This window comes from Anabrus simplex, chromosome 1 (assembly GCF_040414725.1).
Source record: "Anabrus simplex isolate iqAnaSimp1 chromosome 1, ASM4041472v1, whole genome shotgun sequence".
Lineage (NCBI taxonomy): Eukaryota > Metazoa > Arthropoda > Insecta > Orthoptera > Tettigoniidae > Anabrus > Anabrus simplex.
This window is the reverse complement of record NC_090265.1, coordinates 810287034-810311812: the sequence shown is the minus strand read 5'-3', so window position 1 is coordinate 810311812 and position 24779 is coordinate 810287034. Positions and strand designations below refer to the sequence as shown.

At 37.7% G+C, this 24779-nt stretch overlaps 1 protein-coding gene across 2 annotated transcripts in view; it reads left to right on the top strand.

Annotated features, from left to right (window-relative positions):
* Caf1-55 (chromatin assembly factor 1 p55 subunit) overlaps positions 1 to 24779 on the top strand; it is a 116463-nt gene that overhangs the window by 29497 nt on the left and 62187 nt on the right. For both annotated transcript variants that reach the window (XM_067146902.2, XM_067146892.2), the window contains exons 3-4: positions 14600 to 14745; positions 19763 to 19967. In XM_067146902.2, the coding sequence (XP_067003003.1) occupies positions 14600 to 14745; positions 19763 to 19967 (351 nt within the window). The remainder of the gene's footprint in view (positions 1 to 14599; positions 14746 to 19762; positions 19968 to 24779) is intronic.

Sequence of the window (24779 nt, the reverse complement as noted above, 5' to 3'; positions counted from 1 at the left end):
GCGATCACTACTACCATGTGAGGAGCTCCATGGGGCTATGTTACCTGGGAGCAGTACCATTATGTATGGCACACCATGGATCTGGTCTTTGATTGGACTTCAGTGATGAAGGGAATGCATAATGTTCCTGGAACATGTAGGAATGAATTAAAAAATTTCAATTATAATGAAGTGTGTTAGCAGGGCGGACCCAATTTAAGCTATTTTAAGTAGTATTTTAATAGATTTAGACAAGTCAAATCAAATACCTATCTCTTATGGTTAAGTTTATCAACAGTGAAGGACATTGTTCGGTCCAAGATGGCACAAAGATATTTTGGGTTCCAATTATGACTAACTCTGCTGCTGAAAGTGGTGTTCAGTTTAACGTTTGCCAAAATATTATTCAAATGAAAGCAAGACATGGTAAAATTGCCTGATTTTGAAGCAAGTCTCCACCATAGACAAGTCTTCAGTCAGCATCTCTGCTGTCTTTTCCAGTTTCTTGTGATGTACAGTTAGATCGTTGGCATAGCAGAATTATCTGGACAAAGTGTGAGGAAGGTCAGATACGTACAAGTTGCAAAATAATGGTGAATCAATTGGGGTAATCAATTGTAAAGCTTCCTCTCCTTGTTAATCTTGCTTCCAAAGATTACTTGGAACTTCCAGTCGCTCAGCACGTTATCAAGTTGTGCCATGTTCTGCAGGGTATGATTCTTAGAATTTTCTAGGTTAGGCTTTCCCTCCAAACAGTGTTGAAGGCAGCAGTAAGGTCAGAAAATGCCATAGATGTTTTAAACTTCATTTGGTATCATGCCTGTGTGAAGGATGTCAGAGAGAAAATTTGGTCACAGCTTGCCTGATAAATTGGAATATGCTCTAGTCTAGTGCTACTTATTCTGTTATAGACCAGCCTTTTGATAAGCTTATAGCTGCAACTAAGACTGGGGCAGTAGCTTTCTACCTTATTTCATCCTTATTGCTTAGTTAGCAAGGTTTCAAAATAGAAGTTATCTTCACCTTAAACCCCAATGGGATGTGACGGTTCAACAGGATGTTTGCGAAGAATTATGCCAGCCATTTCTTACAATTTCCTCCTGCATGAATCAGAAATTCGGGATGGATGCCATCGAATCTAGGAGCCTTAAAAGATAAGGGAGATGTCGTCATTTTCAGGTTGTGAATCTGTCAATTTAATATATCTGGAATGTTTCTTATCAGGAGGTACTCTTGATGTAGTAATGATGTGAGAAGGCAGTTTGGTTTGGTGTGACTTTGAATATTTTCTGCATACTGGCGCACATCTTCCCATTCTTCTAAGAAGACTCCATGCACCTGTGCTTGAGTGGGTAATGTTCATCTCTTCAACTGTTTCTGTCCATTTTTGCTCCTGAGATGTCCAAACTGGACAAAAGTTTGGTTGCTATCTCAGGGTACAGTATTTCACTTCCCTAGTTCCATCCTGGATTATATTCTTCACGATATCTGCGTAGCATATGCATTTTTATTTATTTGCTGCAACTGGACCAATGAAGCATTGGTGGTTCGTATGTGATGGAAGGATCTGGTGAATGCACTTAACAAGTTCCACAGAAAAATTATTCTAGCCAGCTTTCTGAAGGTTCCATTGGGCGTGTGGTGTTGGATGGAATGACAGGTACTGCGATACTAATTTGTATTAATACAGGTCTGTGTTGGCTGTGAGGAAATGCATCTAAGACATCTCATGAAGTTCATGGGATATACCGGGTGAGTTGGCCGTGTGGTTAGTGTCATGCAGCTATGAGTTTGCACCCGGGAGATAGTGGGTTCGAACCCCATCGTCGCATAAGACCTATCTGTCAGTGCAACGTAAAGCAAATAGCGATGGGGGTTCATGGGATAGCCACTTTCCTTGCAGCAAACAAAACACAAGTCAGGATTTGAATCCTTGCCCCAAGCAGCAGACCTGAAAGTACCCTGATATTTGGCATAAAAAACTAGATATTGTACTCCTCAGCTTATTCTGCAGTCATGCTTCTACTTCCATCATTGTCACAATACTTCCAAAATTCACGATGACTGTTGCAAATCGGCTGCGTAAATTGCAGGATGTTCTGCAGTTTGTATGACATAATGAGGCAGGAGTGTCTTGTTTGGCTTGTAAACATGTGACATTGATGCCATGCAATTGTATGACAACTGTATATATGTGTCCACATTTTCAGAAATCAATGAGGCTTCATTTATATTGCTCCGGACATACGTGGCAACTCCATACACCTTGTGGTATGTTGCTCTAAGTGCAGTACACCTAGGAATTCGACCTTTACTTCAGAACTGTTCTTCACTGGAAACATATGGTGACAATATCAGTAATGTTCTCCAGCAAGAATTTTGGGAGGTAGTCGGACTTCACCTTTCTAATACTTTCAACGTTAAGTTGGAGGAGACTAATATTTGGTCCAGTGTTTCTCGGTAATGAGCTCTGAGAGGAACTCTTTACTACTTGGATATGTCATTGTGTGCGATTGTCAGGAGTTCCTATGGATAGTCCGACTGCCTGTATCACCGATCCTCATTTAGCTATCCAGGAGGTACTTGTAGCTTAAACCCACTCCTGACCTATTTTATGAACGTTAACTCCCAAGAGGTGTCTCTCAGACTTCTATCATTTTAAGTTTGGTAAAATTCAGTTTTACTGCTCATGCAGTAGCATAACTAATAGTTACTTCTACAAAACACAGAATTTTTATTCAATTTCAACCTACAGTAGAAGTCCGATATAGCGAGAATTCATAATGATGAAAATTTCCTTGCTACAACGGATTGTTATATACGATTTTTTGTAAAAGTCGGGAAAAGCGCTATACACAATAAAATGAGTATGAAACGGCAATCGGTTTTTCAAAACTTGCATTTTCGCAGATGATACCCACACTACAGCTTACTCGTTCGTTATTTTTCAAATTTCAATACTACATGAAAGTGTACTTTCATTCTGAAGAAATTATAGTATCCCTCCAAAGGCCTCTGTGGCAAACGTTCCAGTTTTCTTTTTCAAACAGCGTCATGTAACCTAACCGTATATGTATCATGAAAAAATACTTTTGAGCACACATATAGAAACTATAACCTCCTCGCTACAAAGGAACAGCCTTCCCAAAAATTTACTAGATCCAAGAAAATACAAACTATCCTTTGAATCAGTGATGTACTCTGCCATTATCCCATTCTTACTTAATTTCAGTATATAACATTAAAAAATACGCAATCGTTTACTTCAGCTTTTATCTCTAACGAGTTAACAACAGCTATCGGCCACGTTATATGTGCATTTATTACAAAAACTTGTCCTTACATTTTGAATTTTTTTAGAGCACCATAGTCGAGGGGCATTACTAATCGACTCCGACATCGCCTTCGAACGTCGAGGAGAGAGCTCACAAGTATACGCAGTGAGAAAATACGGTATCGAAGATGATCTATCACATTTTGTGGCAAATGTTTCCGTACTACAGTAGAACCTCGATAATTTGAAATCGGTTAATTCAGAATCCCTCCTAATTCGAAGAAGCTCTCGTTTCCGGAAACGTGAGATACGGTTTTGCATGTTATTTAAATTGTTTAATTCGAAGTACGGATAATTCGTAATTCGAAGTACAATGTCGGCCCCATTACCGAAATTCAGACTTTTAATTCGAAACTGCCTTTACATTTTAAAACAATAGTATGTTACAGAGTAATTTAAATTCAGTATTTATCCGCGTCATGATAAAACGCATGTTCCGGACATGGAGGGGTAGCTTTCTGCACTTACTTCGGTCGATCTACATTGTGCTTCATAATATCTAAGTTGAATGAAATCTTTTGTATTCAACCTTTTAAGGAACGCCGTAATATCACGCAGAAGGTAGTGTGCGGAAAGACAGAATCCGCGAACACCTGCGATGCCGACAGTTGACGAAAAAGCGTGGCTCATATTCAGTTCGTAGGTACCGAACAATATTGTCGTTGCCAATGAAACTGCATTGCTTTCTTTTAATGACCAGCCCAAACGGTCTTATGGTTTTAAAGGAGAAAGTGCCAGCCGAGGAATCGTACAAGGGCGGGGGTCATTGTAATGTGGTGCAAAGTTTCAATGCACACGGAAACGAGAAACTTTATCCCCCTCGTCATGTGAAAGTTTGATAAGCCACAATGTTTTAAGGGCGTCAGGCACTTTCCGTGGAAGTACAATGCATTTAAAAATGCAAACAGTACAGTAATCTAAGAAATAATGCATTTCCACAAGGGAACCAGCATAATTTATCCTCGTCTTTGAATTGTGTGATTTCTGTTTCTTTCGTTGCGTGAGGTTATGTTTGTCAGTGATTTATCCAAGTGAATTATTTGAACATTGTAAATACACCTTGTTTGATACATTTCGAAAATAGTTTTTTCCATGGCATTTGAAAGGTTTAAATTGTGAATCGAGGTGATTGCATGCATTAATGGGTCTTAGAACACTTTGTGACACGGCAAGTGTTTACATATCTGAAGTACGAGAGAAGTGCCATGGCGGGAAATCGTACAAGGATAGTGTCATAGGAAAGTTCGATTAGCCAGGATGTTTTAAGTGCGTAAGTACAAGGCATCTAAAATGCACACAGTACAGTAATTCAGTGAATAAAGCACTTGCACATGGGAGCTAGCACAGATTTCTCCTAGTCTTTGAATCATGGGTTTTTTTTTTTTTCCGTTGCGTGAGGTTATGTTTGTCAGCGAGTTATCCAAGTTCATTATTTGAATACTGTAAATGCACCTTCTTGGATACATTTTGGAAATAGTTTTTTTAATGGCATTTGAAATGTTTCAACTGTGAATCAAGGTTAACTGCATGCAGTAACGGGCCTTAGAATGTTTTGTAACGCGGCAAGGATGGGCACTTCTGAATTGCGAATTGGCGGTTAATTCGAAATCATGTAATTCGAAGTCCGATTTTTTAGTCCCAATGACTTCGAATTAACGAGGTTTTACTGTTTATACTGTATGTATCGCGAAATATTCCAAGCGCCAGTGGAGAAATGTTAACATCCTCGCTATAAATTTAGATGGGAATAGCCTTACCGAAATTTAACCAGACGCGAGAAAATCTAATCTCATCTCAGAAATCAATGATGCACTCTGCCATATCATGAGGTGTATCCCATTCTTACTTAATTGCAGTATTTGGCATTAAAATTAAGCGATCATTTACTTTAGCTTTTATTTTTAAGAGTTAACAACTGCTATCGACCATGTTATTTACGTATTTGTTACAAAAACATGTTCTTCGCTTCCTTTTCTAATTTTCTTTACGGAACTGCGGATGATGGGTATTACTAATCGACTCCAACGCCTTTGAATGTCGACGAGAGAGCTTGCAAGTGCACATAGTGACTGAATGATACCAAAGGTTGCATTTTGTGGCAAAGCCTTCAGTTTTCTTATTCAAACAGCGTCACCTAATCTAACTTAACCATGTATGTACCATGAAAACATATATCAGGCGCCAGTAGAAAAGTGATAACCTCCTAGCTATAAATTTAGACAGGAATAGCTTTACCGAAATTTAACCAGGCGCGAGAAAATCTAATCTCAGAAATCAGTGATGCACTCTGCCATATCATGAGGTGTATCCCATTCTTACTTAATTGCAGTATTTAGCATTAAAATTAAGGGGTCGTTTACTTCAGCTTTTTATTTTTAAGAGTTAACAACTGCTAGTGGGCATGTTATTTATGCATTTATTATGAAAACATGTTCTTTCATTTCCATTTTCCTTCACGGAACAGCAGTCGACGGGTATTACTATTCGACTCCAACATCGCCTTCGAATATTGATAAGAGAGCTCGCTAGTGAACATAGTGAAGGAACGATACCGAAAATGATCGATCGTATGCAATATAGTTGCTGGGTGCATAAATGTTGGTAACAGAAAAAATCGTGCGAGCCTAATCGCTCGTAATAATGGATGAGTCAGTGATAGGGTTCTCGCTGTAACTGAAGGATAATACACAGTTCAGTATAAGAATTTTGAAGGGGCAGACAAAAACTGTCATTATGGATATCTCGTTATATCCCATAGGCCACTGATTATAGCGGACTTGTACTACTGTATTTATTTGGTGTGAAGGAGAGTATTTTCAAGTATGTCTGATGTGAAGTCAAAAGTATCTGGGAGGTTCACTTGTTTTCAAAGGTGGCAGCTTGACAACTCTAGTCTGAGATTTGAGGATGTTAAGCTTCCTTACCTTGCTTTGTTTTGGAGGGTGTACATTCAAAAGCAAAGCCAAAGTGTACCAACAGTATCAATAAGATCAGTATCAACAAGTTTACTCATATCGTTTATTTCACTCGCTACATTGACATGATCCTCCTCATCACTGCAATTTTCATCACTTTCTGATATAAAGTCTGATTAATCTTCACTGAAAACACCTTTACTCGAATCGTCGCTATGTAAAATCACACAGATTTCAGATTCTGTCAGCTTCCTGTTATTCATTTTGAATGAACGGTTATTTGTAAGAGCCAGTTATTACTTGGGTACTATTACAATAGAAACTAGCACACTGTCACAACAGAACAGCCAACAGAATACTGCTGGTATATTCTAGATGGGCCAGAGAGTACTTGAGTCCATTAGATTCAGCCTGGGTGTCAGCGTAACCATGTGAAAATAAAGGGCATAATAATGAAGAATGACTAATAAAATAATGAACGAAGCCATTATATTATAAAAACATGGTATTCGTGAGCATAAATAGAACAAGTTCCTGCAAAGAAAACGAAAGACTAAACAGCAAAAAATATGACGGGAGTCTGAGAGACTCCCGTTAGGAGTTCTAGGGTTAAGGAGGAATGCTATAGATGTGTACAACTCTATCCTGTACCAAGAATATAAACCATCCTTGGGATACAAGGTCGGAATGCACTGGTTCACAGGGTTTATGAAGACAGATAATGACTTGAATTTCTTTCTAAAGCAAGGACTGAGATAATCAACAAAAAGGCAGTAGAAAATTATTTCTCACTTGACCAGAATTTTGTATTACTGTTCCCACTCCAGGAAAAAGTGAATTGAAGAAGCACCAAAAAACATAACAAACCAAACATGTGAAACCAGATTACAACTTGAAACCTGAGTCAGATGAAAATTAAAGATAATCTCCATTTCCCGTATCCAGCTTTCCGGGTCGGGTTGTGCATCAAGGACCTCCATCGCTGCCTGTCTCTCCACCACTCTTCTCCTTTAAGTACATTTTCTGGTTTTCCTCCCCTCTTCTTTATGCACTCCCACACTGAATCTGTTCACCTCTTTCAGGGTCTTCCTCGTGGTCTATTTTCTGTTAACTTTCCTGAAAAAATTTTTTTTTTCTTTCGGGGGGGGGGGGGAAATGTGGGCCCAGGCCTGTTGTTGAGTGACATCTAGGGATTTGTGAGTCAAGTGACAAGTTATTGCCAATCCAAATTGTTGACTGACTAGGAAAATGCACTGTGGATTCAGTGGGTTAAAGTACTCTATGAATTAAGCATCCAGGGGTTACTGGATCAGGGTGAAACATGGTTTTACAAAGAGTATGTTGTTGCTATTGGCAAGAAACACTTCATTTGTGGCAAACACCTGCAATATAAAATACTCTGAAAGAAATAGCTCCAGGTCCTGGTGTACTAACCCTGCTAATTCTGAGATTTTTTTTTTTTGCTTCAATTTTTGATTTATTGTAACACAACTGTAAATTGCCAGAGCTTTTAATATTTATAATATGTGTATACTGTAGAGGATTAATAAGGAGTGTTTTGTCGTGTGTTCATTAGAGAAATTACTTTTCGCATTTGTTTTATTGCACCTTAAAGCTGACATGAACAGAATAGCCCTGCTGTACCCTTAAAGTGGATATTTTAATACTCGATACTATAACCGTACGTGGATGGTTCGTAGTAATATATTTTGTTTTCAATTAAACCTCGGCTAGTGTCAATGGTTTGCAAGAGATTCCGCTCACGGGCATGGTCATTCGGCGAGTACTGGTTATATCCCTTTTCATTCAACGTCAGGTTCATGTACACAGAGTAAATTCTACATCCTACCAAACTACATAAGGCTATTAAATCATAATTTATGAAATGAGAAGATCGCAATATAATTTTGGAAGGATATTCCACTTTAACTATTCATGAAGAGAAAATAATAATATTAATAATAGTAATAATAATAATAATAATAATAATTCAACTAGACAACATGAGGGAGAATACAAATATCACATTAATTAACCTTTGTTGGTTTCATTTAACATATTATGAACATTTATCTGACGATAATTCCGTAAAATTCTATACATAAATTCATCATAGCATTTCTGAAATCTTGACCATAAAATCATGATTTATTGAATAGTTCTTTGAAAATCTGCCAATCATAAAATAATTAATTTTTAAAGACATTCACTTTGTTCATTCATCTGTGTCACATATCAGCATACAGTTTGCCTTCCCATATTCTATCTGTTTTGATCGTTTATCTATCTGTCTAACATACAACTTGAATATCCCAACGATCCAGTCTTCCTATCGTTGCATGATAATGTAATCATCTGTTAATCAGCCAAAGTGACCAAATTCGGTAAATAAATCAAACATGATAACACGTATCTGGAACCTTCAGCTTTGCCGTACCTAAATAAACAATGTCTAACTACTGACATACTCATTGTAAACAGTAATGCTAGGATGTCCTCACTCCGTCTGCTTTCCTCCAAAGATTTCCTGTAAGAAACACTACTGCGTAAAAAAATCAACTGCTACAAGCAACTACTCTGAATGCTAACGTACTGCAACAGGTGACATTAACCTCTTAAACAACACATCTCACTGTTTATTCGTATCATTTATCGCAGATCCTCTCAAATTTGTTCTTTAATACACTCATCTTACCTTCTTCTTCTTCTTATTCTTCTTCTTTTCTAGCCTATTTCAATCCACTGCTGGATATAGGCCTCTTCCATACCTTTCCATCGTCTTCGGTCTTGAGCCACTTGGAACCAGCGTGTTCCAGCCAACAGCTTTACGTCGTCGAGCCATCTCTTCTGGGGTCTTCCAATGCCTCTCTTGTGTCCCTTCTTGCCATACCATAAATTCACATTTCGATGATTTTCACACGCTCGAAATTTAAAATCTCCGGGATACCTTTTGAAATACTATCAGCACATCATATCGCTTGCCTATTCGAAAAATCCTTAAAACATTGCTTGATGAACATCTCATTTAAACCATCACCAATCTAGATTCATTGACATTCTCGAAAACTTACTACATTGCCGTAGTATCAATCTCAACAAACCACATTATCATAATAATCACATTACATCACCATAATATACTCAACGACCCTATAATTTACCATACCTTACCTCGAAATGTGCACCATGCCTACATTATAATTCTAAATACACAAGCGCATGTATCCGAAGAACCTCAACTACTCGCGTATAAAATCATCTCATAGTTGACAGCATAATCGCACTTCACTAAATTATGTGACACAAATCATTCTATAGAAGATCTCAACACTGACATGTTAATTACATATGATCACTCACTAGAATTACATACGCAGCACTCAGTATTACCTTATTTACGAATAGGCTCTTGCAAACATTCAAACAGTATCAGGAAATTCCAAAAAAGTATTACCACTCTTGTATGCCTTCATCACCTGAACATTCACGGCAAACCGAATTGCTACTCTTACCAATGATCGGGTTATCACTCTCTGGCAGATAGACAATGACGATCACGTTAGGTTACTCAAGCTGTATACCCTTATAGTCACCTGATTAACATGGTTTAAAATCTAATACAAGCTCTCTACAGATAGAATAAAGGAAGACAATGCCTGGGTACTTATCATTGACGACTCTGGTGTTCATCCCATCTTCTTGGTTGCTGTAGTCCTGGACATTCATTTCCATATCCTGTCATATAATTCCATCTGAACTCAGACCCATCAAGACACTAGTCTTGATTTAAGCACACATCAGTGCCTTGTTTGGATTCATGTTAATGATAAACCAGGTCCGTTGTCCTTCCAATCTGAAACTCGTACAAATGATATTCAGTGCAAATAGATTTTAAATTATCTCAGTTTTATTTACAACACTTGCTTTTCGTATATTACTATTATGCGATATGTTGCCGAGCTCTTTAAACCTTACAATATCATTCAATTCCTTATAATTTCAACAATTCCTTCTCAACATGTACCAGAGCTGTTTAGTCAAACTTCTTCGATGTTTTTTTTCATTCATTGTCGTTAAAACAAAATCTTATTTTTATAATATTACAATAATACATCAGTTCGCATTTCATGATTCCTACTAAAATTACCACACTGTAATCTCCCATCTGTTTTTGACATTTGAGGAACATTTTGTCTAACATAGTCGCTCTCTTCATTCAAGAAAATATGCAAAGGAACACACGCTGCCATTCATTCATCTTCTTAATGCATACAATCCATTACTCCGCACACGTCTTCCTGATGATTAAACTTGCACTATTCCAAACCGTTCCATGGCCTCTGCCATGTGACGTTCCTGGACCTGAATGTTACATATGAGATTTATCTTCTCAGCTGTTGATGCAATCTTTTATTTTCTGGTCTCTATTTGTGTCCCAGCTCATGTTTTCTTAACTCACGTCATCCGAATACCATGGGGTTCTGAGCTTATGAATTTCCTGATTTTATTTCCATCAAATTTCCTCTTAAATGAGCGAGTTATCTCGGTTTACGGACGTAGTTGGGCGTATTCCTGCTGGACGTGTACTTCTGCACAGTTTCTGTTGATCTATTCTTATAACTTTCAATGGTTCATACTCTATCTAGAGAGCATTGAAAGGTTATAATACCTATTTTACATATCAGCTGTAAGTTTGGTGGTGTATACAGTATATTTTGATATACCTATTCTATCTAATGTACTGTGTAGTGTGATACTCTCTAGTTCTGATTGCATGCATATAGGAAGGAGAAGGTAGGTAGGTAGGTAGGTAGGTAGGTATTAGTTGTATTCTATTGCTCAGATCACAGGATCATGCTTTCAAACCTGGCAAAGGTAGTCAAAATTTTTAAGGGCGGATAAAAACCCTTTGACACTCCGTAGCTAGTCAGCATATAATAGACCTCAGATTATTGGTAACAACATGAACAGGGTATATGAGCGTTAGAGGATGGGTCATGCTGATAAATAATTCAATATCTCGCACCATTGTCATTTTATCAGCTGCTGGAGTTAGCCAATCAGATCACTTCATGGGTGGATTCAAATGGGCTTTATGGTGGCGCTGTTGCTAGATCTGCATGTGACTTAAGACTGGCTTTAGAGTCATGCCAATAAATCATCAAACACACTATTGATTTCAGCCAGCTTCACTGTAGCATACTTGTTTTGACGCAATCCTGTCAGCTCTGAAGTCTGTATTCGTACCCCTCCCCTGGTGGAATTTTATTCTTCAACTGGTGTTCTCATAATACCAATATAAATGGTCCGTTATTGGACATTATAAATTTTCCAGCTAACTCATTCTTGGTTGCCAGCGTTTCGCCCTCGTGTGCAAGGGTGGGCTCATCAGTTGGTACCTAACACACCTACCAATACGCTGGCTAGTGCATATCGTGGAGGCCACTGCGTAGGCTAACTGGAGCCACCGGCAGTGCCAGTGCACTAAGAGAATTCGTCTCATTACCAAAAGTTGATGCCTGCTTGGCCATCAGATGATATAGATGTTGATTCCCATAGGGAATCTGAAATATTTGTCCTGAATGAGTAAATTTATAATACCAATATAAATGGTCCGTTATTGGACATTATAAATTTTCCAGCTAACTCATTCTAACTCTCGATATGCACTAGCCGATGGCCGATGAACGTCTCCATCCTATCGCATAGAAGTATAAATTCATCACTGACCGCAGAATTCTAACGCAAATCGCATGACAAACGCCTTGCAAACTAAGTCGGTCTACCCACAACTACTACAAATTATCACTCACTGTATTAGAAAACAATAAGAAAACATATTTATTAAACTAAGGAAAAATAATAAAGAACTGAAAACTCGTGTTATTATGAACTTTCACAATCGTTGATTCAAATCAATAATAATTTGTAAAATTCAACATTTAAGTCAGCGCTGGCTTACTAACAAAATAATATGATATAATGAATTCAGTATCTGAAATGAACTCAAGTTTCCATATCCATAATCATTTTTGAATAAATCAATCATTCACATTTATCACTGTATCACAATTACATCGTAGTTTTAAAAAAAATTGAATTCCTCCTTATAATTTATAAAGTCTGAAATCATGACATCTGAATTCGTTAATGTAGTATATCATTGGTGAAGAACTGTATTATGATGACTGACGTGCTAAGGTTTTCATCCCTATTGCCTCTTAAATCACGGCTCCTAATTTACTATCTTCTCATTTAAAATTATAACATGAATTATAAATCAACACTCAAAATATAAAATATTCTATCTCACTATTCTATCTAAATAATTCTTGATTTACTGCTATACGGTTCAATATGCATCCATTCGTTAAATTTATCTCTAATTTATCGTATGTGCAAGTAATTCAATAAGTATCTACGTTATATCTCGGTACTATTTATATGCATCACTTCTACTATTTATATTGGCTTAACATACCTTACACTTCACATATGTTACGAGAATACGTCATAAGATACATATATTTTAATATTAACAGCTGTATTTGACGTTACACCATCTCTCAAATCTCGACTATTTGTAATATTCACCATTCATACCTTATTTTATGTCACTCCCACGGTGTATTTCTTTCCTTGTGCTTGCATCGTCTAACTGATCCAATATATTCATATTTAGCATCTACCATCCATATATACATCTCATAATTACCGTAACACACTTTATCATACTTAAATCAATTCATATATCTTCTTACTTCATTATAAAACCGTCAATTAATTCCATTTCATCTCTCTCAATACCATTTCTAATCATTCATAACTTCATAATAAATGCAATTACTAAGACGTAACCCTCTTCTCTATGTAAATACTCCTTTACATAGATCAATTCTCTTCCAAAATTACGATGCTTAACCTTAAATATTGCGTTCATACATTTAACAACATTACAAGGAATAACTCGACTATATGTTTCACTTCTTCTCATGCGATCCACCTGTGACGTAATCCTTGACTGAATGGTTTCGCGAAATTCATAGATATTATTCACCATATGATCATCTTTGCATTCAGCTGTTAGATAACTTTTCTTCCTACTCTTATTCTCAATTACTTTGGTAATTCACTTATTTCATGCATAGCCATACTCCACAAGATATCAATCTAATTATACACTTAGTATAGTATTAGCAGCTTAAATGTATCGCACTTCACTTCACTGTTTCACTTGCACTCATAAATATTTCACACTTAGAATACTCTATTCTAATGCACACGCCTAGCTAAATTAAGAATTATAATACTTATGGCAAACACTTAGCTCGTCTTTCATCATATCAGCCGTCAGTTGCTCTCCTCCTGCTGCTCGTCACATCGCTGGTTCATTGGCCATGGTTTGAGGTTCGGTTAGATTCCTCATCTCATCTTAGGTAGGTTCAGCTGGGCGGATAATATCTCCCTCCAGGTTGGTCCATCTGGATGCTTAGCAAGTCATCTTCTCGGAATAACTGCCAATATAATCAAATAATGTCAACAAGTAAATGTTCATCTTAAGTTTTTCTTAGAGCAATATTTTTTAAAAACTATTCTCTTAGTCTTCTCTTGTGTTCTAATAAACCAATTCTCTAAATCTGCGTAAGATCTTCTGTCTTGTCTCACGAAAATCTTCAATTTTAAATTGTTTTCTAAAAATATTATTCCTTCCTTGATTTTTCTTCTGACGGAGTTATTTTCTCCTATCCTTTTCTTTTCTTACGGCTTCCAATTAATGATTTCCGAAGTATCGCTGATCTTGTGGCTCGGGTCTATCAGTATACTATTTAAATAAATTCTCGTCTATCCCGCTGTATCTATATTTTTCACAGTGTTTCTGCAGGTATTTTGTCATCTTCTCTTAAATTATAATAGCTATTCTTCAAAACTTCTGCTGTAATTTTTACAATTTTTTTTCTTCTACGCAGCAACAGCAATTTGCTTCCTCTCTTCTCGAGTTCAGTTTTTCAAGTAAGTTTTTCAATAATCTCTATTATTTTACTTGTTTTTTTTTTAAAAACAATCCCCCTGACATTGCTCTGTTCTGCACTGCCTTTGAAAGGTAGTTGTTCCAAGTTAATCATGGCCTCCTATTGTATCCACATGTCAAGACTTCCTTGTATACTCTCTTGGGTCTGAGTGGTCTATACCTTTCCTAGGCGCCATTTTGGAACACGTCCGAAAATGCAACGGGCACAGAGTTTTGTCCTTGATTATTCGAAGAGAAAGCACTAGCAGTGTCATCTTAGGAAATTTCTAGTATGGTTATTATTAAATAGTTCTCACTAATGTACATTTTGGGTCATGTCTTGGTTTTCTTTTTTTTTCTCAGGCCAGAAGGAAAGGACTACTCAGTGCATCGGTTGATCCTCGGTACACACACGTCGGATGAACAGAACCATCTACTCATTGCTAGTGTGCAACTGCCAAATGAAGATGCTCAGTTTGATGCTTCACATTATGACAATGAAAAAGGCGGTAAGTACAGCACTGTAAATAATTTTTCTACAACTGTGCGCAAATGAGAGAAATATGTTGGTAACGTGTTTGTACTGTAATTGGCTGTGTCCGTGTTACAAGGTTACTTTTTGTGTGGAATGCTGTTAATGTTCTCAGGATTCATTGAATTATGTAAGGTATGATTGTAAGACTTGATCTAGATTGAAGGGTTGAGATCAGGGGGGTGAAACTCTAATAGGGCTTTTGGTTCCAATCTGTAGCTAGCTTCAGGTAGTTTCAGTCTCTTTTTCTAGATGGCGCTGGAGGTCATTCATAACGTGTAAATAGTTATATACACGTTCTGTAGATGGCACGCAAGTAAGCATGAAATGAGCGTTGTTAATAATTAAAGGCAGTTTGTCTCGAAGTGAAGTATTTAAAGTATTTCAAGTCTAACCTCAATCAGTGGGCACTTCTCACAAATTAATTAGTCATAAAACGTCAAGCATTGTGGAGATAATATTGCTGAATTGCATCGAATTCGACTTTACCCAATCGATTAACCTTGTTCGAACTTATATCGATTTTAATCGATAGTTCCCATGATGCTACAGTATTTGTGTTGTTTGAATTCCAAGTGCTCATGTGCTTGTGATGTAAATCTTAGTTCCTTGTGCTTGTTTATTTGAAATAATATTTTCGCCAGTCCTCCTGAAATCCTGTATTTCCTGTTTGAGTACACATCAGGGGCTGAAAGGTGAATGGTTCTATTAATGTAGTTCTATATATTTCCTGTCTCAGTGCATTTAATTGTTATTTTTATTTTCATGTGGTACTTGGATATTGATGTGATACCCCATTGTCTTGCATATGGTGTGCTCTGTTGTCTTGCTTTTGAAGGGATTTCTAATTTGTTATAATATCAGCTTTGTGTTAATGTGTCAATCATTCATTTGAAGTTAAATCTGCTTTGAGGTGTGTGGTTATGTTCTCAGTAACATAGTATGCCATACGAACTAGGGGTATCAGATCATTATTTACAACGTAGTAAGTACTTGGAAATAAAAATATATGAATTACAATGTATTGGGCATGGAAGTAGTAGAACTGCATTATTATCTCCGTTTGCGGGGGGTGGGGGAGGCGAGGGGCAGGGAAAGGAGGGGGGAGGACCCGTAAGCATACCCGGATGTGCGTCACTGCTCCGGATGTTAATTCTCCGCGCTATCTGTTGATAGTAATACTAAGGTATTGCACCAGAATGCACACTGTGGCGCTATCTCGGAAAAGAGACTAAAACTACTAGCGCCAAGTGGCTTGGAACCGAAATTTATCATTGAGTTTCATCTCTATTCTATTCTATCCTCTTTGGTTGAGATTCTTTGTTGAAGAACTTGCACTTTAATGAAACTGATATTGAACTTCAGTTGGCTGTTTTCTTTAGATATTTAAAGGATACTATGGGGAGTAAGAGTTAGTTTCCAGAAATCGGTAAGTTAGTTTGACAGAAACCTGTTCTATCTTGTTTGTAATGTGCAGACCTATCAGAGTTGCTAAAAATTTATTCCAGAACACATTAATGTCATCTCAAAGTGTGGGGTAATATATATATATTTTTTTCAAAACTGCACAATGTCAGATTGTAATGTCTTCCAAAATCTGCTAAGTCTATATGTAAGCTCCTGTTTCCTGCCAGTAACCTCTTTGCTCATTCGTGTGATGCGCGTTGACGAGTTGTGGTGAAGGGCAAGTTTGCACATACTAGGCCTGTGTACAAGATGAGACTTTTGATTTAGAAGGTTCAGTGAGTCCTCTATACTACGGGTCACCTTTTGAACAGACCAAAGCGGAAGCAACGTCATTGCCTCATCACAGTTGCCTTGGTTGCCAAATTAAGCGGTGAGCCATTGAAAGTTGTGCATAGACACTATAACACAGCACAGCTTACCAAACGTAAATTGAGCACATTCGAAAGAATTAATGCATTAACGTATTTATATTAGTGGAGTCCCATACCGCCACTGCTGTTTTAAACTTAATGTGGTAGTAACTGCACTTAAGTGGTCAAGACATCTACTGAATTAGTATGGCAGCTCCTCATTGGGTACACCGTTTCCGCAACTCGTTCTGACAGATAACATGAAACGCACATCCCTCTTGCCCCTGTCCTACCATGCTACGACACCGTAAGCGCAGTCCCACTCACCCAAGTCTTTCCCTGGCCTATACCCTCTCTTCCGCTTTAGTCTGCTCAAAAGGCCCAGAGAATAGAAGATTCCAGTTGAAGCAGGAAGACGACATTCGTAAACACCTGGTATAAAACCAAATCAAGCATGCATATTGTACCACTTGTGATCGTGCTGGAAGGCCGAACTGCAAATGCAAGTTAGCCTTGTTGAGCCCAGAAGACATCACTCATATCCGTGACAAGCTGTCAAATCAAAAGCAGAGCAAGATAATTTCCTTTTATATATTATGATCACGGAATCAAGAACTTGTACCCGTTCGTATGCCTTGACTAACGTGAAACACGACGATAATTTACTATCTTTGTTAACCATTTTTAGACCCCTTTTTTGGTCTCTTCCTTCGATTTTTCATCCAACAAACATCAAGATCTATCCCCATAGCAAGCATATCGTCTGCTGGAGGATCACACGCCATACTCTTTCCACTAAATTTAGCAACAAATCTCAGCGTGTATAGTGCCACGAAGACAAGAGACTTGTATATAGAGTCCACCTCATGAGACAATCTCTTGATATGTATCTCAGCGCGCATGGCACGTTTAACTGAGACATCGTAAATAATTTAATTTGACTGGCTGTGGGCTGACGAGTTCCATACAAATCTATATTATTGTCTTGGATTTCTCCTCTTGTGTAATAACGCAGGGCAGTAATATTTCTGTTCTCTATAGAAACAAGCAGCTCTCTATTGGAAGTGTGTTCATATAGGTTAAAACACACAAATTTTTATCAGATTTCTTGTATTGGTCTTGGTAAAACGATATCAATCCTTGAAATTAATACCTTCATACTTCAGGAAGATAATCGGTCCTTTTTCTCATATGTCTTCTTGTGTCTCCTATTTTGCACACTAATGCAATTTCATGTACAAACTCCATGTTACTCAGTTAAACTACCTCTGAACCAGGACTAAAGTTAGTCCAGACTAAAGCCAGATCATCCTTGGTCTAACGGAACAAACAGTCTATGAATAAGAAATATGTTCGTCTGCTCTTAGTCCCCGGTTGGTACCTGCTTAGTCCAGACTATGTATGTTCAGTCTGTCAGCAGTTCAGCTGGTGGGATCCTCAACAACTCTGCCATCAGCTGTCGTAGATGGCCTAGGCATCACTGAAGAGGCGTACTAGGGAAATGAGGAGTGAGGTAGTTTCCCATTGCTTTCCTCAGCGAGCCAGAGTTGCTATTACATATCAGTCTGCCAAGCCCACTGAAATGCATACACCAACCGACCCTGTGAACAACATTTTCACACCATAACAGGGACTAACTGCATAAGGATTGGCAGTACTAGCATTGCTCATACCTCAAGTTACTTTCATATTGTCAAAGCCAAGGATAAGACAAGAGGCAGATCTTGGAAAGTAACAAAATTGCTCTAGCCTATACCAGAAGACATAGTGCACTGTAAACACTAGGTCCTGCCAGCAAAGGCATTTAGTCCAGACTAAATGACTATAAATAGCACCGTTTATGATCTTAATCAAACTTAACAGGAGGCTTTCCGCTGTGAACATCTGCGTTGAAGTCAAGTGAAGTAAGGAAGCAGCCAGTGTCTGTGTTGTCTTTGAAATGCCGTTTACGCAATGTGAAGTTGTGTGGATGCTGCCAGAAATCTTCTAATATGAACTTCGATGGCCCAGACAACACAAGTTACTGTGACATCCTGAAGCATTTGCTGGTAGCAATTTGCAGCAAACTGTGGATTTCTCTTGGTAGGCTTTGTGTTGCTGCACTAAAACACCAGACCACATGCAGGCAACAACATATGTGAATTGTTATGACTCATCCAGTAGAAGGTACTGGACTATTCTTTCTACAGCCCCAACCTGGTGATTTCCGTCTCCTTGTACCGATAAAGAAGCACCTGCGCGGTAAGCGATTCAGTGATGATATAGCCATTTGTCACACTGTCATGACATGGCTTCAGGGAATGGACACACATTTCTTCCATGCCAGCATCAGTGTCTTGGTATACTGATGGAAGAAGTACGCAGGCAAAAATGTTGACTGAATATTAATGCATGTTAGTGCCCTCCTGTTCTGTATGTATCTGCCTGTAAAATAGTTTCTCCATGTGAGCTCTTGTCACTTTTTTTAAGCTCCCTTGTACACCAAACTAATGAATCAGTCCTGATACGGTTAGACGTAAGATTGTCAACCTTTTGAGCCAAAAACAATTTGGGTACCTAGGTAATATTGGCAGGAAACCAGAGGCAGTGGAAAGATTATCAGAGAGGGTAAAGTTGACAGCCAAAGACCCAGAGGGCAATAATGTGATGGATGGACGAGATAAATGTACTGGCTGGAGTGAACAGGTAGCAAGCAAGATATCATACACAGAATGGAACCTCCGTTAGACAACCTGTCACTGGTATTGTAACACAATGCTATCACACACGTGCTAGAGTTGGGCAGAGAGAGAGTGTGTTCCCTGGGAGTGTTGTGATTGTATTTCCTCATAACACTTCTTCCTGTAATTATGGAGCAAGTTTGAGCAAAGGCATATTTGATTAGTAGAATATTTTAATGTGTGTGTTTATCTGGAGGGTTAAGAAGGTGGTGCTTTTTGTTTATCAAAGCAACCATTGATACACCCCTCCAACATCAACAGGAAGGACGAACAACCTTGTGTTCAAAGTTCAAACTTCAGGGCTACAGTCTTTCCTACATTTGGATCACTGCATTGTTCTAACATACATTGGGATGTAGAGTAGTTTATTGTATCATCGATATTTAGAAAAATGTTTTGATTTGGTATACTTTCGAAAATTGTGAACCTTATGTTTGACCAGTAGTATATTTTGCAGAATTTGGTGGCTTTGGTTCCGTGAGTGGAAAGATCGAAATTGAGATCAAAATAAACCATGAGGGTGAAGTAAATCGAGCTCGTTACATGCCCCAGAATCCATGTGTAATTGCAACAAAGACTCCTTCAAGTGATGTCCTCGTATTTGATTACACTAAACATCCATCAAAACCTGATCCTAATGGCGAGTGTCATCCAGATCTGAGGTGAGTGGTAACCTCGTTGAGTTGTGGAATATTGTATTAGACAGTCTTGTTTTGTTTTTTCATGCCATGAAAAGTACTGCATGTTTAGTCTTGTAAAGCTTATGTGAATTTGCTTTTATTTTGGGTTAATCCGAAAGTTCTGAGCATTTATTTTATTGAAAACAAAATCAGTTTTTTCCATTGACCCCTTCAGTTGTACGCTCATAGCGCGACCACCCGATAAATTCTTGTTTAGTTGTAGTGTTTCGTGATCACCCAATATTTTCTCTGGTATTGTAATCTCTTTGAAAACAGTTTTTCAGCATTCTCAACAGGTGGTACGAAGGTTTCCAGCCGCATTCATGAATTCCTTAGCAAGTGTGAAATGGAAGAGATGTTCCAGTTTGTCTAAAGACAAAATAAGGGACTACATCAAAGATGACTCTTGAAATGATACCATAAAAGCAGAAGTACAAGGGACTGGAAATTTTTTCTGCTGTATGCAGGATTCAGTTTCATAAAGATGGTTAAAAAATAAAAATCCTAAGTATATATCTCCGTTAGATAATCCAGCAATAGATTTATATGATTACAGTAGAACCTCAAATTCGAAATCGGTTAATTCAAAATTCCATCTAATTCGAAGAAGCTCTCGTTCCCGGAAACATGAGATACAGTTTTGCATGTTATTTAAATTGTTTAATTCGAAATACGGATAATTCGTCATTCGAAGTACAATGTCGGCCCCATTACCGAAATTCAGGCTTTTAACTCGAAAGTGCCACCCGTATGGAAAACCTGGGAAACAGGGAAATGTCAGGGAATTCGATAATTAACGGGGAAAACCTGGAAATGTCAGGGAATTCAGGAAAAAAATCTGGAAATTCATTCTTCTGCCAGATAAAATTGACATACCGTATTTATCCGTGTAATACAAACACATTTTTCAGTTTTTATAACATTAATCTAGGGCATGTCTTTTATGCCAGGAATAAATTTTAATGAAAAGTTAAAGTATGATCTCGAATGTGAAGTAATCAGTAATATCAATAGCTATATGATTGATCGAATTTTCACTGTTTTGATCTGCTTACTATTGGATATTCTGTGTTGGTGAATGGTGAGCTCGATGAATTAGACCTATATTGCGTTCTCAGTTTTTTCCAGTAATGTTTCCACTCTCTGAAACAGCTTCGAAAATTCAACTGCACAGAACAAAAGTTGCATATACAATCACTCATGGTTTGGCTCTCTATTTCCATAAACATGTTCTTGAGATGGGTAGTAAGTGCACACATTTCACCGTTGGGTTTGATGAGTCGCTGAATAAAGTTTCTCAGATAGGCCAAATGGATCTTGTAGTTCATTGTTTCAATCCTGATACTAATGAAGTATGCACTTCTTATTTTGATTCCATGTTTCTTGGTCACTCTACCTCAGATTTGTTGAATGGTTTTTTGCAAGCACAGCAAGGACTTTATATTTTAAAAAAATTACAAATTTCAGTGGATGATCCAAATGTTAATAAAAAGTTCCTTCAGGATTTTGGTAATTTATTCGATGATCTGGATGCTCCTATTTTGTTGAACATTGGATCTTGTGGCTTGCATACTGTGCACAATTCATATAAAATGGCAGTAAAAGAAACCCAGTAGAATATTGCAGAGTTTCTTCGTGCTCTTCACTTCTTGTTTTGCTACGCTCCTGCAAGTCGTGCTGATTATATACATTATTCAGGTTCAAACGTATTTCCTTCGAAATATTGTGCTATAAGATGGCTTGAAAATTTTCAAGTCATTGAACATGCTGTAGATATCCTACCTAATGTCGAAAAATATGTGGAAGGAACAAATAGACAAGAAAATCCCAAGCTGTAACAGCATCAAAATGGTATCAACTTCACTTAAAGATAAGGTTCTTAAGGCCAAGTTGTCATTTTTATCATCACTTGTTGGAGATTTGGGACCATTCCTAAAAGTTTCAGACAGATTTCCCATTTGCATCACTCGTTTATGAATCTTTCATTGATGATAAATATCATGACAAGGTTTGTTAAGTCTGAGTCACTGCAGTCTTCAGAAAATCTCCTAAAATGTATTTAGACAGTAAAGAAAATCTTCTGCCTGCATCTAAAATTGACATAGGTTATGCTGCTAAAGCAGCACTTCATGGCAATCCTGGATTAAATGATAGAGATATATTAGTGTTTTGCACAGATTGTCTAAGAGGAATGGTAGCTTTGTGCAAATAGTTACTGGAAAGGTCACCGCTGGCATATCGTCATCTGCAGTTTCCAGCTGTTGGCCACATCTGCTCACCGCTAGCATATAAACTGACTGAATTAATTTCTTGTTTCGATCCAAGTGTAGCGAAGTAGCCTCTAAGCAGCAGACTGCTAAGGATAGCTTTAAATGCCTTTGTTGAAAACAAATGGATCTTGGGTAATGAAGCCATTCAGGGAGTTCACTTTTGTTTGTGAGAATGATACTTTGAAAGAAGTGAATTCTTTCTATTCTAAAGACGAGAGGTTAGATCACTTTTGGCTTTGCACTGTTCTTCCAATAGTAAATTTGAAAACAGAAAAGTTGGCTTCATTTCTCAAAATGATACCAATATTGTTTCATGGAAATGCTTCACTTGAATGTGGTTTTCCTGTTAATAAAAAAAATTATATTAGAGAACATGCTACAAGTAGCACAAAGAATAATATATGATTCTATCCCAAACCCTGGTGGAATTGAAAAGTTCTCCATTAAGAACAACATGCTCCATGCTGCAAGGAGTGCTCATGCTTTGTATGTTCAAAATCTAAAGGAGAAACATGAAATATTGGAAGTAGATCCTTTGCAAAAAATAAGAGAAAGGTCGCTTTGTTGCTGAAAGAATTAGAAAAGAAGTGGAGGGTGATGGCAGAAGCTCGAGTCGGTGGCTACAAAGAAGTTTCTTCGCTGAAGCAGTAATGGTAATACATTTAAAAAAAACTTAAAGTGAATTTAATCAGACTAAATTAAACTTCCAAGTTTTAATATTACTGACACTTTCTTTATAATTGTTTTTTGTTATCATGTGTCAGGGAAAAAACTGGTTTTTATGTCTGGAAAACAGGGAAATGTCAGGGAATTTTAAAATCTGGATTTGGTGGACACCCTGCTTTACATTTTAAAACAATAGTATGTTACAGTGTAATTTAAATTCAAAATTTATCCGCATCATAATAGAACGCGTCTTCCGGAACGTGCAGATGTAGCTTTCTGCATTTTCACTAACTTCGGTGTGTCTACAGTGTGCTTCATAATTGCTAAGTTAGAGTGAAATTTGAATTCTTTTGTATTCAACATTTTAAGGAATGCTATAATATCACGCGGCAGGCAGTGTTCAGAAAAACAGATTCCGCGAACACTGGTGATGCCGACATTTGATGAAAAATCATGGCTTATATAATCAATTCGTAGGTACCAAACAATATTGTCATTGCCGATGAAACTGCATTGCTTTCTTTTAATGCCAAGCCCAAACGGTCTTATGGTTTTAAAGGAGAAAGTGCCAGCCGGAAAATCGTACAAGGGTGGGGGTGGGGGGGTCATTGTAACTGTGTTGCAATGCACATGGAAGTGAGAGAATTCCTTCCCTCGTCATAGGAAAGTTCGATAAGCCACTATGTTTTATGGGCGCCGGGCACTTTCTGAGCAAGTACAAGGCATATAAAAATGCAAACGTAGAGTGATCCAAAAAATAATGCATTTGCACAGGGGAACCAGCATAATTTATCCTCGTCTTTGAATTGTGTGATTTCTGTTTCTTTCGTTGCATGAGGTTATGTTTGTCAGTGATTTATCCAAGTGCAGCTTGTTGGATACATTTCGGAAATAGTTTTTCCCATGGCATTTGAAAGGTTTAAACTGTGAATTAAGGTGATTGCTGCATTAATGGGTCGTAGAATACTTTGTGACAAGGCAAGTGTTTACATTTCTGAAGTACGAGAGAAGTGCCATGGTGGGAAATCATACAGGGATAGAGTGACTGTATTGTGTGCATGCAGAAGGAAGTGAGACTTTCTCCCCTTGTCATAGGAAAGTTCGATTAGCCACAATGTTTTAAGGGCATCGGGTACTTTCCGTGCAAGTACAGGACATCTAAAATGCATACAGTACACTAATCCAATGAATAAAGCACTTGCACATGGGAGCCAGAATAGATTTCTCCTCGTCTTTGAATCATGCTTTTCTTTCTTTCTTTCTTTCTTTTCGTTGTGAGACGTTATGTTTTTCAGTGAGTTATCCAAGTGCATTATTTGAATACTCTGAATGCACCTTCTTGGATGCATTTTGGAGATTCTTTTTTTTCATGGCATTGGAAAGGTTTAACTGTGGATCAGGATTAACTGCATGCAGTGTTGGGCCTTAGAGTATTTTGAAACGCGGCAAGGGTTGGCAGTTCTGAATTACGAATTGGTGGTTAATTCGAAATCGCATAATTCAAAGTCTGGTTTTTGCGTCCCAACGACTTAGAATTAACAAGGTTTTACTGTATGTGCGGTAGTAGATAAAATAATGGCTCTAATCACACACTAGTTCATCAGTACTAACACATCTGTTCTTGATTAGAACTTCCTCACAGTGCACAGTAGTACACTACGTGCACTTATTAAATACACATTACATGTTTTGTAGAAATAACACCCAGTAATACTGTAGGATATTGTCATATACTTCTTCCAGCAATCCAAAAATGTATGCTGGACACTATTATCCCTTGTAACACGGTACTCAAAATGCGGGCACAACAAATAGTTTGAACAATTTTGCGTCATTTTTCAAAAGTGAAAGACAGACC